Source organism: Hypomesus transpacificus, chromosome 12 (assembly GCF_021917145.1).
Source record: "Hypomesus transpacificus isolate Combined female chromosome 12, fHypTra1, whole genome shotgun sequence".
Classification (NCBI taxonomy): Eukaryota; Metazoa; Chordata; class Actinopteri; order Osmeriformes; family Osmeridae; genus Hypomesus; species Hypomesus transpacificus.
In genome coordinates, this window is record NC_061071.1 from 3,592,091 (window position 1) to 3,610,430 (window position 18,340).

The following is an 18,340-nucleotide window of genomic DNA, read 5'->3' on the forward strand; positions in this document are numbered from 1 at the left end:
TATTTATCTTCGTCATGGACTGACAGCCGCCGACTGATGAGTTACATTAGGCAAAGATACTGGTGTGTGTGTGTCATTGCAGCTTTTTGAGTACAGCTGCGTGTGTGTATACATTCATGCATTTCTCTGAGCTGATGTGCCCTCTGTGTTGTGACAGATGCCATGTTGTTGGTAGCAGACAGGCTGGAGGGACCCTTTAACATTGAAGCGGTCATGGAGCCAATCGATCTCAAGATCTCAGAGGCCATCATGACCATGCAAGATAACAGCATGCAGGTTTCAGCCAAGGTAAAGTTGAAATCCATATCCTTTGGTGTGAATATCTCTGGATGAGACGCCTTAAAACAGTCTGTATTTTGACTTGGTCCACTCAGTGTTTTTAGCTTGACGGAAGATAAAAGGAATTGGTTGTGCAGAATCCCCAAAATCTACAATTTTTGTTTTTTGTATTCCACTATGCCACAGTAACAGAGCCCATTAAATCACATGTATATAAAGATAAAACACCAACATAATTAGAAGAATCAACGTTCGCTGTTCTCAGGCGATCATCCGATTGGCACTCTGTCTTGTTTGACAACACATGGAGACACTAGAAAACTGCAAACATATTACCAACATTTATAGAATGAAATGTTTAAAGCAAGAAGGACGCTGGAGGGAAAACCTTTTTCCGAGAAAGAAACGGGCGTCCCGGTTTCACAAGAGCTTTAAATGTGGTTGAATCTTGGTCAATGTGCTCGTGCTATGGTGATGATTCTCTGAATCCCTGTCTATTTCCCTCACGGAGAACCACACGGAGGTCAACTTGAAATAGATGGAGCTTGCCTCTCCGTCTTGCAACCACTCCAGCAGCACACCCTGACAGAGCTGACCTCGTTGTGTATGCGCCTCGGCATCTGAAAGAGACCGCCTGCAAACATTTTCCAAGATTGCAATCGTTGCACCGCTCTGTAACATGGCCCTATCTAGTCCTTACACAATCATGGCGGTTGAGGAGAATGCGTCAGCTGCTGCCATATTGAGATTCAAAGCTGAATGGCTTCATCCCCGTAGCCGCCCACCCCCGTGGAAATCAGCTTGCTTATGCGGCGTACAGAATGGCTGCCTTGTAATCATTGTGAGGTATAGGTGGGTGCTGGTGAGAAGACAGCTTCCTGTCACGCTGCACATTAAAGTGTTCAATCATCATGAGGACCAGGGGCCTGCATAGGTGACCAGGGAGGACTGGATCTTGAAGAAGAGGAGCGACACAGTGTCTCCAGCTTTTGTTTTTCTGCTGTAGCCAGGCAACCAACACTAACAAGATACTGCTTTCTCCATCTCTAATTCCCCCGAACAAGGTGTTAATTGTGTATATTTTCACAAGCAGCCGGAGCGAAAATGTTGTTGAAAATTACTGAACTATAGTTAACTCTACAAAGACACCATAACAGATGTGGTCATATGAATTAAAGTTATTTTCCTCATTAAACTTTTATAACCACTAATTGTTGAACTTCATTCAAAAGTGTTAGAAAGTGTTAGAAAAGGTGAAACCATGTGGAATTGTTTATAGCTATTTATTTTCTGCAAGAATCTTGAGAATGCGTACAGAATACTAGAATACATGTCCCCTGCAATCTCTTTCTCTCCCTCAGAATTGTAGTTTTCCCTTCAAGTAAGGTAACTGTAGCTAACAGCACTTCACTGTGGTAATTGGGCATGGTATTTCTCTCCCGGATCGTTTCCAGGTTTTCCAAGGATGCGGTCAGCCGAAACCATCCGGAATGGGCAGGTCTGCCCGTGGCATCTCAGACGTGTTCAATGCCCGCTTCAGACCCTACAGTCCTGAGGAGAGGCCCACCACGGCTGCAGGCACCAGCCTGGACAGACTGGTGAGGGAGAGGGCAGTGAGGAGAGGCACCCTGGGGGAGGGGCACAGGGGAGGGAAAACGGGGTCTTTGACAATGTAACGGTAAATTAGCTAGAAGTAAGCATATGTAACAGGAAAACTACCCTAAGAAGCATGACAATGACAACTTCCATTACTGGACAGTTCCTAACTGGATGTCCCTCCAAATAAAGACTATTCCTCTCAAGTTCCACAATCTCCAGGGCAGTTTTGTAGCTGTGAAAACAACCCCCATCATCACAAGGCGTACAATACACTATATTGCCAAAAGCATTTGCTCGTCTGCTGTCACGCACATGAACGTGAGTGACATCCCATTCTTAAACCATAGGATTTAATATGATGTCGGCCCGCCCTTTGCAGCTATAAAGCTTCACCTCTTCTAGGAAGGTTTTCCACAAGGTTCAGGAGTGTGTTTATGGGAATTTTTGACCATTCTTCCAGAAGTGCATTTGTAAGGTCAGCCTGGCTCGCAGTCTCTGCTCTGATTCATCCCAAAGGTGTTTTATGGGGTTGAGGTCAGGACTCTGTGCAGGCCAGTCAAGTTCTTCCACACCAAACTCACTCATCCATGTCTTTATGGCCCTTGCTTTGTGCACCTGAATTCAATGATTTGGATAGCTGAGGGAATACTTAAGGCAATATAGTGTATGTGTGCTGCTAACACTCCTTTCTCAAGCACACCCTGGAGCTGCTGTTAACCAAGAAGCCTACCATCCCAAAACACACCTCCCTTGATTGCACTCACACGTTAACACCCACACACGTTGCATGAAAACCAAACCATCACACACAGTATTGTACGGATCCAGTATTTTCACATCAGCAAAACTGTAAAGGCAGATTTCATTCAGATAGTTGGGAGGGATCCTTTTGATGCCGTGTGAGAGGTGCTTCCTCTCCCCAGGGAAGAGAGAAGGGGATTGAACATCTCAGCAGCACTATTTATCAGATGCTCTGCCACCTATTGGATTCCTGACTAATGCATATATATCACATTCTGCTGCCTGTATGCCCAATGTCTCCCTCTCTGTCATCTTTCTCTTACTCGCTCTCTCAGTTTTTTCTTGTTCCTGCCTTTAACTATTATCTCTCTATCTCTGCCCCTCTCTCTCTCTCTCTCTCTCTCTCTCTCTCTCTCTCTCTCTCTCTCTCGCTCTCTCTCTCTCTCTCTCTCTCTCTCTCTCTCTCTCTCTCTGTCTCTCTATTTGTTCTATTAAAGTCCTCTGTTCTCTGTTGTTTTCTTGCTGCTCCCAGAGGATAGTGTGGAGGACAATGCAACACAGCGTAAGCCTTCCATTTCTGCTCTCCCCTTCCATCCTTCCCTCAATCATATTGTGGAGTTTTAAACATCCTCCTACTAGTCTTTCCCCGCTCTCTTTTTCCACTCATTTTAGCATGACTTAAAGTGAAATGTGGAACTCTGTGATGTACTGTGTTGTGGTAGTGCTGCAGGAAACAGCCTATAGAGCATTTTTGGTTCGTGTTTATCTACAGTTGGATGTTTTATTCTTGCAATGCTAGTTTTTTCTTTCTTTGTAGAGTGGTAACTGATTGACTTTCTTTTGAATATATTATATATTGGTGACAAAGACTTTTCATCCTGTAAGGAGTGAAGTTGAATGAGGCACAGTCACATTGAACTTCTTCAGTTCACATTTAATAACCCATGATTAGTGCAGCACCAGCCTCCCTATTTCAACGCCTCATCTCCCTATCTCACATTACCGTTCACACTTTTATTTCTCATTTCCCATGGCCACCAGTGGAAATTAATGAGATGTGTTCAAATGTTTCTGTTCCCTATTGAAAAAAAAGAAGAAATGTGATTGGTTGACAGGAAAGCCTTGCTGGTTGAAAACATGTACTTGATGTCTCTATATCCAGAGTGCACTGTAAGCCTGTTCAACTGCCAATTATGACCGCCAGTAGCCACCGCCGAAACATTTTTAAAACCATGAGACGTTCCATCAGATGGTTTAAGTTACATGCCTAATGGAGCCCAAGCATTTAGTCTTCCCTTCTTCTCACTCCCTCAAAGCCACAATTACTTTGCAGACCAGTGGATCCAGTAAAAGACCGGTCAGGCATTCAAAAAAAGCTTTGTGTGTTAGGGGTTAGTTAAGTTCTGCTATTTGGCACAATCAGCTGATGTTTTTGCTACAGCCACAACTACTATGGGATGACAGGCTGCGGGGATTTATTTTTTGTGGCCACTCCTTTTACAATGTGCTGGCAAGGAGGGAAAAACACTTAAGATGTCATTCTAATGGGGCCTGGGGAGTTTTCCTGACAGATTATTACACTTATAAGACATAATTATCTCTTAGGCAGAGACACTTTTAGCCAAGAGAGTTGTCTTGTTCCTGTAAAATCTACCTCAGAACTAACATCAGTACAGGCAGACTTGAACTCACCTAAAGTAAGATGACCATGATCCACTAGTTTTTATTGTATCAGTATAGTATGATTAAACACAGGTGTTGCTGAGATAGCTGTTCAGGTGTCACTCATTGGTTGCACAGTGTGCACTTCACTGTGTTCCCCACTCTCTTTCTATAATGACACACTGTAGGTTTTTATTGCAGACCTCCTGTCAAGGGTTTTATGTTCGAAAGGATGGCACGACTAGCATTGTTATTCATTGCCACTTGGTAAATTAATCAAATGTAATTGAACTCTGCTACTCTCATAGTCTCTGGGACAGAGAGCCTGGGGCTGCTGATGCATCCTAATAACTCCTTTCCTCTCTTCACCTCCTCTCTTCACCTCCTTCCTCCTCTCCTATCATTGGCATATGTACATCAGCTCCTCAGTCCCAGAGCAGGAGCAGCACCTCTTACCATTCCACCCATGTCCTCCTTCCTTCCAGCAGCAAATCCACACATTAATCCCTGCCAGCCAGCTCACTGGTGCTCCTCCCTATCTGCCTTTGTAGATGGACCCCTATCCTCTTTCTGAACTCCTCGTTGCTCTTCAATGAGACACTGGGCACCCTCGACACATTTTCCAGTCCATCTTGCTCCGTAATCTTCCCCTCGACATCGATCTTGTTCAATCATTCATCTCCTGGAAAAGCAGAATACCACCTGTACCCCTCATACCCTCCCTCCCGTCCATCACACTGCTCTGCAGTGCATTCTGCTTTTTGGATCCTGCCAGTGTGGTGGTGGGGTGGTGGTGGTGGTGGTGGTGGTGGTGCACTGGGCAGAATGAGAGTTCTTCCAAGGGTGAAATCGCTGTTGATAATCTGTGGAAAGATAATACTGTCTGGTGACAGTGGGTAAAATATCAGTTGGCTGTCCTCACCATTCCATCTGCACCTACCTTCGAGGCGACTGATGGAGTACAGTATCTTTGGAGGGCTTGGATACCTCATGAATAGATATGTCTTGTGAGGAATAACGCACTTCAATAATGCACTTCATGGTATAGATGGGGATGTTTAGTGGGGGCGATTTGGAACCATGCTGTGCTGATAAACCCTGTGATGTGTACTTTGTATAATGGTAGGTGTTTGGGGTCATGGAAGAAGGAAGTTTGGGTTTGAATAACTTTGGGTTGACTGGTTCAAAGTTAGAGTCTTCCGACATCTGTTAGTGCTGCTTTCTTTTTCATTTTGTGTTTTGACCCCTGGAGACAAGATGCAAATGTATGAAATCTCCATCTGCGCTTAAATTAGATAGTCATCAGTAAGTTGAGTCTTAATGTGATGGAACTTCACAGAAGGTCTGCATGTCTCTTTTATCTTCTTATTTTTATGGAGATAAGATTACAAGAAGTAGCCTACTCCAGATGAGATGGGAAGGTGAATGCCAAATGCGGCTTCCAGCCTACTATAATACAGTATATTATATATATTATACTAAAATACAGTATACAGAATAATTGGATCCCATGCATATTAGACCATGTTTGGTTTGGTCTAGTTCCCAGAGCTAAACATGTTTGTGCCAGTGTGTGGAGGTAAAAAAAAAAAGAATTGGTGCACAACCTACGGGCAATGGAGGAAATCAAGCAGACAAAGGGCATCTCTTTCACTTGCCCTCATAATCTGTGGTGACATCCTGAGACCTATTGGAGTCAGTTACTGCAGGGCTGACCCCTCTGTTCTCCAACTTTTGTGATTTTCTGCATGAATAATAAATACCTCGCAGGCTCTCAGCTGCTCCGTCCTCCCTGACTGCTTTCATGTGCTTGTGTCTGGGCACCTCTGGGAAGACTGCAGCTAGCAGGGCTGCTGTGCTCTCACATTGTATGTTGATTTTGCATGATATAGGTTGACATTTTACAGGCTTTCTTGTCTTCCTCCCATCAGAAGCGTAGCAGGATGTCTGCGGTGGAATCATCCGGCCTTTAATGTAGGAAATGGTATTTTCACTCAAGCCCAGTTTGGTTGCTGTTGCGTGAAACAGCTTTCCTAAGAAGCTGCTATCTGTGAGCCGGTTGCCACTCCTTTAACAGCAACTTTTGATGGGTGATGTCAGCTGGGGGGGTTTTCCCAGTATTAAAAATCCTAGTTTTTAAAATATTGTTTTCATTTGGTTCCTGTCCTAGAAATTACCACGGCTTATCAGCTATACAAACTGCAAACAGACTTTCTATGTTCCTCACAATGGTATTTAAAGCTCTTTTCTAATGGAAATATGTCAACATGCCATTAATATATATTTGTTTTTAATACGCCGGCTACAATTGCAGTTGTAGAAGTATTAATAGCAGTATTGTAGTTGTGGTAGTAGTAGTAGGATCAGTACTGCAGTAGTGGTAGTAGTAGGATCAGTACTGCAGTAGTGGTAGGTGTAGCAGCAGTAATGGTACTGTAGTAGTGGTAGTAGCAGTGTTGGTAGTTATGATTCTGTTGGTGCTATGATTCTGCACAACAAATAATTGCCATGGTTACGTGTGGGTTGTTTTGCACTTCAAAGCATTTTCTTAAATGATATGAGGAGTCTCATTAAGCTGTATGTCTGGTTCCTGCCAGCTCCCACTGACAGGTACTAAATAGGGAGTCATCTGAGCATTTCCCATGCTGCATCCTGTTGTGGTCACATTACAGACACTGGCAGGCAGTGAGGGACAACAAGTAGATAGCACTAAAAAGTCTGCTTGTGTGTGTGTCTGTTTATGTGGATGTGTGTTGGGGTAGGGAAGGGGTCATTACTGACTGGTCTTGTGTCAGCCAGTTCACCTGCATTTTCATCAGGCAATGACTAAACCGTCTGGGGTCCTGCAACATGAGCACTGTCTGGTCCTGGGCTCACCAGCTGGTGAAATGCATACTGTACATTCAGTGGAAACAAGCCGAGACATATTTCAGTTGCAATCCTCAGACCTGTCTCGCTAAAGATAGCAGGCCCAAATCATAAACGACTTCACAATTCTGATCGGGATACTAAATGTCACCTATCCTGTTAAGTGCACTGGGAGTCATTTGGTAAGACTGCCGAAAGTGCGGAGGACTGGTTACGCCTCGTAGAGTCAGCCCAGATCAGCGTGTTCTCAGCTCTAATTAGACAACAATAAGAATCCAGTTTGTTTACGACTCTCTTCATTTGACGTTAAACTGCGCTATGTTGTGGACCAAAGACGTAATTGTTGCCTATATGTTTTGCTATGGTGCGGAAAGAATGAATGACTAACATGGAACGTACGTCTATCATTTGCTGGCTGATTGCATGCTTAGTATTTGCGGGACGTTTGCTTTGGCTTGCTTTGACGGCGAAACGTTGGCATTAATGGCTACGCTGTGAGTTATTTTTTGAGACTCTGTAGAGAGAGAACCCTGTGTAGCCCTATATAAATTGTATTTTCTGTTTCAGTGTGTTTAGAATAATAGTAGTAAAACTGTAGTATGTGTGAAGTCCTCCGCGCTAGTAAGCGAGGCAGTTATCCTTGGGGATAAGTAAATAACGAATGTGTGAAGTCCTCCGCGCTAGTAAGCGAGGCAGTTATCCTCATCACGTTCCTCAGAGCAAAGTACAATCAGAGGAGTATGAGGGGTGGTGTAATCCTCAATCCAATTAGTCTGATCCACTCCCCCATCAATCCGGACTTGTAATCTTCATCTGCATGAAACAAGAGCTTCAGCGAACTTGGACTTCCCTTGAGAGACTCGAGGCAGAGTTAAGATAAAAAGAGGGGGAGGGAAAGTACTGTGGGGAATGGTGTGCGCCAGAGAAAAGGAGAAATAGAGAATAGGTAGTGTATGCGTGTGTACGTGTAACTGGCTGTGAAAGAAAGAAAGGAAGCACTGAAATTGGACTTCCCTTAAAATGCGAGCAGAGTTGAAAAGAGATGAGAGAACATTTTTATTCGAAAAAGACCCTGTCATAAAGGACGGAGAGAAACAGCTAAAGTGCAAAGGGACGGTAGAGCAGCTGCGGGAATGTCTAATGTGACACATCTCTGTCAGAGACCCTAGGCCTGGCCTGCCTCTAGCTCTGAAACGGTCAGGTCAGGTTTAAAGCAGTTGTTCATCCCCTGGTTCCACAGTCAAAGCCCTGCTAGTTATTTGATGTGGGAGGTGACTGAGGCACCCCAGCCAAGCCTAATGAGGAAGGCTGAGTCGACATTAACATGCAAGGCTGGGAGGCGCCCAGCATGCTCTTGTGGATCAACAGCCATTTGACATCACTTCTGAAAGTGAAATCTCTCCGGGGGTTTATGAATTGGGAAGACGAGGATCTGTATGAATGGGAACGTTAAACGCCACCGACATACAGCGAGCAAAAGAGCTAAAAGGATTTAGAAAACAACAGTATTTATCAAACAGCTTTGAAATTGCTGTAGGATTGAAAGGGATGTACTCTTCTTTGTGCACTCCACTTTTACAAGGCTCCAAGACTTTAATGTTTGGTGCTAAACGTCAAGCTGAGGCTTGCTGAGCAGTGCACCAAGTTAGTGGCTGGGCACTAGTGAGATGGGTTACACTGGTACCCATACCTCCAAGTCAGTGAGACAGCAATCTCATCTCAGATTGAGGATGGTTCCTCATGCTCAAAAACAACATCAATATACAGTTGAATAGTATTATCCGAATATCATATTGAAATCATGTCTTGGGTGGTATTGTGATTGAAGTAGGTTCCTGTTTTATATCAAAATTCCACTGAATAATTCCTGTAAGCTCAAATGGTATAAACAAGAGCCTTACAGTATGTTGTTCCGATATTCGGTATTAGTAGTTACTCTGAACTCCCTGGGTGCTTGCATCAGTTACACCAACTTGCACTGTCTTCAGGGGACAGGCATCCCCAGCCATTAAGTCTAAAGTACCAGAATAACTATAACTCCCATCCAGGGGACTGACTCTCAGCTCACTAAGAGCTGATTACATCTCCAGGGTCTAACCAAAGCTATACTGTGAGGATTCTACTAAACAGGTTTCTCAATCCCACAGAATAGTAACTGATGAATTGGTCTGTATGTCTGGATAGTAAGATAGAAATTGGCGGCCATACATATTTCATACACTGTATCGGTGAGTGTGTGTGTGTGTGTGTGTGTATGCTGACGAGTGTGTTGGTTAGTCATGATCGTTTTCAAGAGAGAAGAAGCGAAAAAGTAGGATCAATTATAACAACATGGCTGAACAGTTAACAACCATTTCAGGCACATCTGCCAGTTCATGACAATGAAACACGACACACCACACTCCTACTGTGACTAGAAAGTGGCCACTGCTTATGAAAAATTCAGTCCGCAAATCTGTGTAATGCGCTTACCTCTCATGATTCCCCTGAGGAAGGCTTGGCCCTGAGCAGCAGTATGCGACAGCACCCACAAGGGTTACCCACTGAGAAACACAGGGGCCCTGGAGGACTAGCTCCATCTAATGCACCTCCAGCACTGTGGAGGTAATGACTATTCACACCACTGTCTGCCATTCCCTGCCTAGGGCACACACAGACACGCACACATACACACACTCATACAGATTCATGGGCAGTGTCGACGGGGGCCTCGGTCTTCGCAATCCCCCTCACCCAGTGTGGTGTGTGTGCGAATGTGTGTGCGTCACTGCCAGCTATTGTAGTGCTGAAATGGGGGACTGAGCTATGTTGGTAATAAACTCTTAACTCCACTGCAGTTCTCCTGGCTGCACTTCAAGTGCTCCTGTTCTATCCCTAGTAGGCTCACAATGCATTATCCTTTCATGGGTATGAATTTTGATTGACATTTGAATCAAGCGTGCATATTTTTGTTTTATGTTGTCAGATCCCAGTCACTCTCTCTCTCCCTCTCTCTCTGAGGTGCAGCAGCATCTAGTGGTCTCCCAAGTAAAAATTTAATAATCTATTAAAGATAAATTCACGTTTCCAAAAATGTACAGTACACATTACATGTACACAGTATACGTTCAAAATGCTGAAAAATCCTAACCAGTTTTTGGACGTAGGAAAGGCAGCCCTGACTTCCATAGAGGATGGCTAACAGGTGTTAAGATCAAGGGGTGTCTCTCTGACTGAGGGGTCAGTGTGTTGAAAGCGTGGGTATATCAAGGCCCACCGTTGGCTGGAGGGTTGTTCAGCTAGAGAGTTGTTAGGCAGCTTTTTGTCTCTCTAACCCGATTAGCACATCAAACATCAGGCCACAGTTCTCCCACTATGCTGTCTTGTAGGCACCAAGTCTTTCATGTCCGTTAAAAAACAGCAGCTCCTCTGGCTTGTTCTCCACCCTTCTGTCCTCAGCTTTTGAGACGAGCCCTGTGATGAAAGGGCGTGGGTTCTTTTTTGTGTCGTCCACTTACATCTCATCTATCGGTCACTCATCAATACTTTACACGGGTGCTTCAGAGGTTCATATGTTTCTGTGTTGCGGTTGGGATAATCCTCGCGACCATCCTCGCGAACAGTGTCATCGGCCGTCTCAACTGAAGTAGGGAAACCACAGTCCCGCTATAGTAATGTATCTCAGCCCCTCAGTGTCAGATCATGACAGTTACCGTATCTCCTGGGCCTGTGCTGATAACCATCAGTTTGTTGGTCCATGGTATCACTCAGTGTTGCATATCAATTGGAAGTCCGGGAATCAAATAGCTGGGACCAAGATGTGCTGTAATTCTTCCTATTTGTGCTATCGGTTATCACTGTCATGTCACATCTTACTCTACAACTGGGTGATATCGCAGCTTACTCTGTTCATTTGCTACATTGTGGAATATTCAAGGTCCTTAAGTTCATAAAAAGGTCTAAATACCTACATTGTGCAGGTCATCAACTGTAATTTCTGGAAAAATCTTGACCTTTTGAAATTGTGTCGATTGTATCACACAGGTTGTAGACACCTTACACAGTAATGTAAACAGATGACATCCTGTGACCTAATTCATAGACCAGTGCATGTCTCTGTCTTTCTTCCCCTCGGGTCTCTGATGCAGGTCATTGACATAAAAGAGAAGCTGGAGAAGTCAAAGAAGTTCTGGTCCAACTTGCCAGATGACATTTGTAAGAAGGACAAGGTGACAGAGTCAGACGAGGACCAGTGCTGGAACAGTCATGCCAAGGCCAGGTACTATTCAATACTTCAGTATCTACCGAAATGTGCGGTATCTGGCTTGGCATAAGGATGCAGTCTAGCATAATGAATGTCATCTAATATAATGTATATAATCCTTTGGTTTGTGTCACAATAGAATTGCTTGATTTCAGGAAACCAAAAGCTCATGATACTCTCAGGGTTGTGGTTAGTTAAAGCGAATCATAGGCTGTTCAGTGTGTATATTCAGCTTGTGGTGCTGTGAAAAAAATCGAAACAAAAGTCTTGATGAAGCAGAATCCGCATAGACTATTGAGCTGAGGTGGTTCCTGTGTGCTGTGACCAGAGCACAACACGAAGCCAGCATCATTGTCCCTCCTCGTAACCACAGCACGGTAGCCCACAACCTCTGGCCATCTGCCTCCTGTCTCTACCACTGTGCTAGAGAGCCTACCACCACACCACCTCACCCCATCGCTCTGGCCCTCCCCGAGTCACAATATCACCAGATGGTGCAATAAAAAGACCTGTTCATTTCCCTGTTTGTGCCAATTCCTTTCCACATCACCAACCTAAATGAGGAAATTAGCTAGGTAAGTTGACTTGACTAGAAATAAAACATTGATGGGAGTGAGTGCAGACTGTGGGCGGAGTGGGATAGCAACTGTTTTTCCCGTGGTGGTTAGAAATGTCAAGCATCGTCGACCTATATTCCACATTAAGTATTATCAAGGGGAACCTTTGAAATGCAATGCATGCTGCGCTGCAAGCCTGCTGGCAGGCAGACACTGACATTTTACAATCAAAATAAAAAAGAACACCAAAAAATACACCGCATCCAATTAGTGTCAGGCATCCAGAACGATAGTGTCTGCTGCTACCTTGAGGTGCATCTCTGATGGACCTAATGGATTTAGTGGGTCTCAGTAGTAACATAGACTGATGGACATTGCTAGCTCACATGCAATGGGGACCTGGGGACCAGATTTAATAGGCTTGTCTGGTTTGATTATACAGTACTGTTTTATGGCCACTCAGAGCAGCTCTGAGTGGTTTCTAACTCTCCACATGGCATGTCCTACAAATCACCTAACGCAGCAACTGCAGCCACCTCCACACAGCGCGGATGAACTCTTTATGATGGCTTCTGTCAAGCTGACTGGTTTCCTCAAACACCTGTTGTCTGTTTGCACATTGATGTTTGTATCTAGAGGGTGAACTCATGGTGCTGGTTTTCATGAATAATGGTGGTATCTACTCCTCTTCAGGTACTTTCCTGAGGTGGTGAAGGAGGGTCTGACCAACCAGCTGAACAATCCAGAGGTGGAGGTGGACATCACCCGCCCAGACACGCTCATCCGTCAGCAGATCATGGCCCTCCGAGTGATGACCAACAAGCTTAAGAATGCCTACAACGGCAACGACATCTACTTTCAGGACTCCAGTAAGTCTTTCACGTAATATGTGAAGTCTTCACATATTATGTTTCATGTGTTTCCCTCTCCACGGCGGCATTTGCCAATGAGTTTGGAATGAGGCCAAAATTGTTTAGCATGAATGCCTATGAGTTTGGAATCATTCCTTCAATCTCTCCAACCTCCTGATATTAAATTCTCACATTTGGAGCCAGTTAGTGATCAGTGATCTATCATTCCCTGTTGGATCGGAAGCGGCCAATGCACAAGGCTTCCATCATCCATCAGCCTATCCTGAGCTACAGAGATCAGCTAACACAGTCTACTAAACAGTTCCCTTATGTAACACGTTGGCGACTGGCAGACACTGTGGCGGTGTCACACACTGTCTAGACCCACAGTTCCATCGCCAGCGCTACTCTGTTCCGCTCTTCTGTCAGAGAAATAAGATCTTAGCTGTCACCCCGAAACTAAACCCTTGGCAACCCAGCCTCCTCCTGTCACGGAGGACCCGCCGTGAGCAACAAAGCAAGAACGACATCGTTAGGAGACCGAATAGCAACACTGTAGCTGTGACAACATGGAGGATGACAGGAACCAGACCCACGGTTTCAGAAGACGTACTTCTCCAAAGAGCTGCACGGACTGTGGCTGATGTTCAGTGTGGTTCTGAAGACCCCCTGTTGATCACGTGTGACGTCCACTGAAAATGAGTTTAGTCCTGACCTGAACTACAGTCACGATGTCACGAAAGATGTGTGAGTGGTGAAAGGTTTGCGATGCTTGGAGGTTACCTCAAGATCATGACTGCGTGTGAGAGAGTGATTGTGCCAGGGCGTCCCACGCCTAAGCGCGTGTGTGTGTTTTGCATCACCAGTCATCGCCACCGTGGCATCTGTCTGTGTCTCTGCAGGTGACGAGGGCAGTGGCTCGGGCAGTGGGAGCGGGTGCACGGACGGCTGCACAACAGAGTTTGTCTTCGTGGGCACGGAGGCGCCCGTGGTGGGGGCAGACAGGAGTGATGAACGAGCCGCAGCAGCGGGCAGAGGACAGACCCACGGACCGTCCCTGCTGCTTCTAGCAGCTTCCCTCGCCCTCACACTTCTGGCATGGCACAGGCAATGGAGATAATACTGTACCTGCATGTGGCCATCAGGGACCTGCTGTCTCCTAAACACGTAGGACATTAAGTTCTCCTGTTGTGAGAGTTTCCTAACCGGACAGGACTATTACTGTAGAACCTTTGGAAGACCCAACGAGAACTGAGGCGGTGGAATCGAGAGGGTGCGCAGTGCTGCATCCTTGCTTGTCCCCCAAAGAATGCTTGGTGCCGTCAGTAAAGCAAGCTTTCACTTCTCTCAGAAAAAAAAAATCTAATAGGCTTTCTCCTCCTTTCCAGAACTCTCCTGAACCATGCTTTTCCCTTTTGAGAATGTGGAGCACGCTGAAGGTGTTTTAACAGATTTAAGAATAAGTGAGATTACATAAACATTTCCTTTCAACCCCAGGCAAGGTTATGAAATCCCTAAAAGTAAACATTCTAAGAATCATTTTGTTTCCCAAAATCCTCCCACATAACAAAAAGATTATGTTTCACTGTGAGCATGCATGGCAAGGTCATAAGTGTGAACTAAGAGATAGTTTATTTCAGCTGTTGTTTGCCTGCAAGCTTTTCAGTACCTGGATTATGGTGCAAGCAGTCTGGTGCAGGGCTACAATTATGTTGGTTTTGGCATTAGGAAGCAGTATTTTTCTCACAGACTCTCTCTAATTGCACATCTGATACACTCTAATGAAGTACCAATGTCTTACTAAAATAACTAATTTTGCACAGATTTTTAGTTGGACCAGTTGTTTAAAAACAGCAGGCAACACAAATCCCATAGAGAGAAGATAGTCTATTTATATTTCCAGATCATTTACATGTAAATGTTTTGTACTTGTAACCAATTATCTATTTCCTGAGAGGTATTGTATGGTATTATATCATTTTGCTAATGGCTACCTTTTTGTTCCTTTCAAGTGTGAGTGTTTTTGGTCGAACATATTCATGTATGATTATAAAGGTGAAAAAACATTTATCACAATTAAGGCGTGGTTTTATAATTGCAGACAATTTACACAGTGTTTGACATATGCATCTCAGCGATCATCTCTCTGCTCATATTTGAGAGAACAGTTCAATCCTGTGCAATGTTGTTTTTATGGTCTTAGTCTAATTGGAGTTGGAGAGATTGATCATAAACTGCAGTAGGTAAAAACCAAGAGTGTAAAATGCAAGAATACATTACATTTTTAATACGTTCATTTTTTTTAAACATAAGCTTGACTTGTATCTTTTAGCTAAAGTTCGGTATATATGTTCACATGGGGCATTTGTTAACCTTTTAACCTTCAAGCATTCTTTTCCACACTTTACTCTTTGTTTTACAGGTACATAAGGCCTACAGTACTGCAGAATTAGCTAATATACCTTGCTTGATTTGTACAAAAGAATACACAAAATGTGTCTCTAACTATGCTAGATGGAACTGCCAAGTGTAAGCAGCGTATATCCTCAAGAAAATCTCTTGCGAAGTTTACAAATCATTGAGAATGCCCTTTCAAAAATGAATAGTTTGTGACAAATTTGCTGGAAATTACCGTGTGGAGCTTTTGAGGCAAACAAATATGTCACTGCCGCAACTTTGCTGGCGTTCACGAGCATTGTAGCGGTCAAAGTGTCACTTTTTACTAATTAACAGTTCCCAAGTGTTTACCAGATATTCACCCGAATAGTTGGACTAGATTTAAGCACCTGAAGTTCACTACACAACTTATTTGCATATAATATTCTGCAAATGTGCTGCAACCAGTTTGCCATAAACTTATTTTTGGTAAGGATCTCGCTTACCTTGCCTCACCTTCATTTGCCAAAGGGCAACTAGAATGTATCAGTTGCACTTTTTAATATATGGATCAAAGCCTAACCCTGTTAAAATTTAGGTTAATATTGTTCTCAAACCAAGTGAACCAAGTTGATTATCAGTGCCCTAAATTGAGAAAATAATATTGAGGTAGGTTACAGCTAAGTTTTAGTATTGATTGAGAGGATTAGGGTTAGGGTTAATCATTAAGCCTTAATGAAAACACAATTTCTTTTGTGGCAATCATTTTTTTATGTCTGACTCCAAAAACTATGATCAAAAGCTGTATCTCAACTGGATAATCATTCTGAAAACGATCCTAAAAGACATTACCAGGTTATTCTAAAGGAGTTCCAAGCTATTCAGAGTCTGGGCAGTAAGTAACAATTGGTGATCTTGGCTTCAATAGAAAGACAAGAGAGATTTCAGGATGCTTTCAGATGATAGTGTTCTCATGCCTGGGCACTCCTTCCCCTTCAACTCGACTCACAGACTACTGTGGCGTCTTTAGAAATCAGAAACTCAGGAGGCAGGGAAATCCGTTGCAGAAAAGGTTGAATGCGCCCGTAAGAGCCTTTCCACCGAACTGTGAGAGCAGCCACTGTGAAGAAGAGAGTCTTGAATTTCGTGAATTTCTGAAGAGGAGGTGCCTTCTCTTCTTCAAATGACAAAACAGAAACTGAATAAAAAAAGAAGTCTTATCTTGAGTGGTGGGTATTGTGTCCCTAAAGGGCTTTATCACCACAAATATCACAAAGGTCCTCTTAGTTGGAGAACCAGGGTTTTTTTCTTAACCCTCGACAACCTCTGCCTTTCCTCCCTTTCCCAACAGGCCTTGGCTGTTGAGGTCAGAGACATTTTCCATCTGAATTGTCACTTTTGAAACTTGCTCTATGGGTGTTTTCATTTTTTTGCTTTTTATTTTTGTCTGAATGTACTGTATGGCTTTGCAAATTCTCTTAAAATTCATAGATTCATAAGATTGGAATCCATTGGAGAAGTGATGGCCTGATACTATGACTTTGCTTCAACAAATGGTTCTTAAAGAAATGTGTCATGCAAAGTCATTTTCTCCTTTTAATTTCCAGATATTTTGCTGCACTTTTATTATACTGTTTGTTCCACAAAGAAATGTTCAGTCTTGTTAAGAAGAAAGCCATTTCATGTGCACTCTGATTTGGCCCAACATTTTAAACTAAGTGAGGAGCACATGTAGAAATTGCCAGAGCGCGCTGTTATCAGCTGATCAGGATGAAATTGATGATCGTACAAGCAGACATGCCTTACCATTTTTTAAGGACTAAAATGGATTGCATATTTGGGTTTTGTTACTCGTTGTTCTATACAAAAAAAATGAAAGGTGCAAATAAACATTTTATTAGAAAAATAGCTGACTACTGGTGAATTAATCTGTCTAAACCACACAGGGGTTGATAGAAATTGCCAGTCCAGTTGATAACCCCATTGTATACAGGTCTAGATCAAGATACAGTACAACAAAAAAGTATCACAAAAGTTTCAATTATCCTTAGTTTGAGCGCCAAAAGTTGGTTCTTCTTTTGGTACTAAGTTATGGGGAGAATATTATGCATATTAATTATCAAGTTGGTTGCAGGTGATTATTTTACTGCAATAAAAAAGGTGATAGGAGACTTAATGATGACTTGAGGCCAGTCAGCAAGAGTATGCATGAACCCGAAGCTCCAATGCTCCAATAATAATGCATAGGCATTTTCTACCAGAATTATTAATTATTAGTATTAATTATTAATTCCAGCATCTCTAGAATGCATTGTTAAATAATTCCCACAAATTCTATCTTATTCTAAAACCTTACAGTGGTATTTGAAAGTCCTATTTCAATTTGGTTCATTCTCTAATAGAACCAGTCTTTTTTTAGAGTTGGCCTAAACTTGCTTAAGTAATTACATGCTAAGCAGAACTTTTAGATGAGTTTTCCTTTTATCTTTCAGCACCCTCTCTGCCCTTCACAGAAATGTCTACTGTATGCATAAACAGCTTTTGTAGTGTGCTGTAAAAAGGTCCAGTGAACACATACAGTAATAAAAGAACCATGTTTTGAATACAGTGTACACTACAGCCTCAAGATGCCCTACTGTACAGATCTTATGTCCTGTTGAAAAGTGTCACACGGTTTAAAGAATACCTTATAGAACAGATATATTTTTCATACTTGTTGGATCTGCAGCGCCTGTACTCTAGCCCGCACACACGTGCATCAATTGAATAATTCTTAAATGACAACTTCAATGGGGACATAACACGAAACAGCCTCATAACTGAACTTTTATTCATAATAAATACTTTTCTTTCTGTACAATTATTTGTGTGTTTCAATAATGGATGAAGTAAAATGTGAAAGGTCCAATCTCACGGGGGGGGGGGGGGGGGGGGGGGTTAGGGGGGATGTCGTAGGCATAGAGCCAGAGGATCTCTGTGGTTCTGTGAAGTTGTCAGGCCTAGTGATCGGTCCAGAGCAAAATTTTATTTTTACACAGACTAAAGGAAACACTGTTGAGTACTGTTAGTGGTCACATTTTGACAGACTCATAAAGAGTATCTTAAACATATAAAGATTCCTTTTGTTGAAATACAGAAGTATCTTTCCAAACCTGATGAAGTGC

General features: G+C 43.2%; 1 protein-coding gene across 1 annotated transcript in view; it reads left to right on the forward strand.

The window, feature by feature from the left end:
• The window catches only part of LOC124474804 (glypican-6-like), a 77,203-nt gene extending 59,170 nt beyond the window's left edge, over positions 1–18,033 (forward strand). Inside the window, exons 5-9 of the mRNA XM_047031247.1 lie at positions 158–288; positions 1,734–1,877; positions 11,277–11,407; positions 12,643–12,818; positions 13,703–18,033. Of these exons, the coding sequence (XP_046887203.1) occupies positions 158–288; positions 1,734–1,877; positions 11,277–11,407; positions 12,643–12,818; positions 13,703–13,920 (800 nt within the window). The 3' untranslated portion in view covers positions 13,921–18,033. The remainder of the gene's footprint in view (positions 1–157; positions 289–1,733; positions 1,878–11,276; positions 11,408–12,642; positions 12,819–13,702) is intronic.
• Positions 18,034–18,340: the final 307 nt, after the last annotated feature.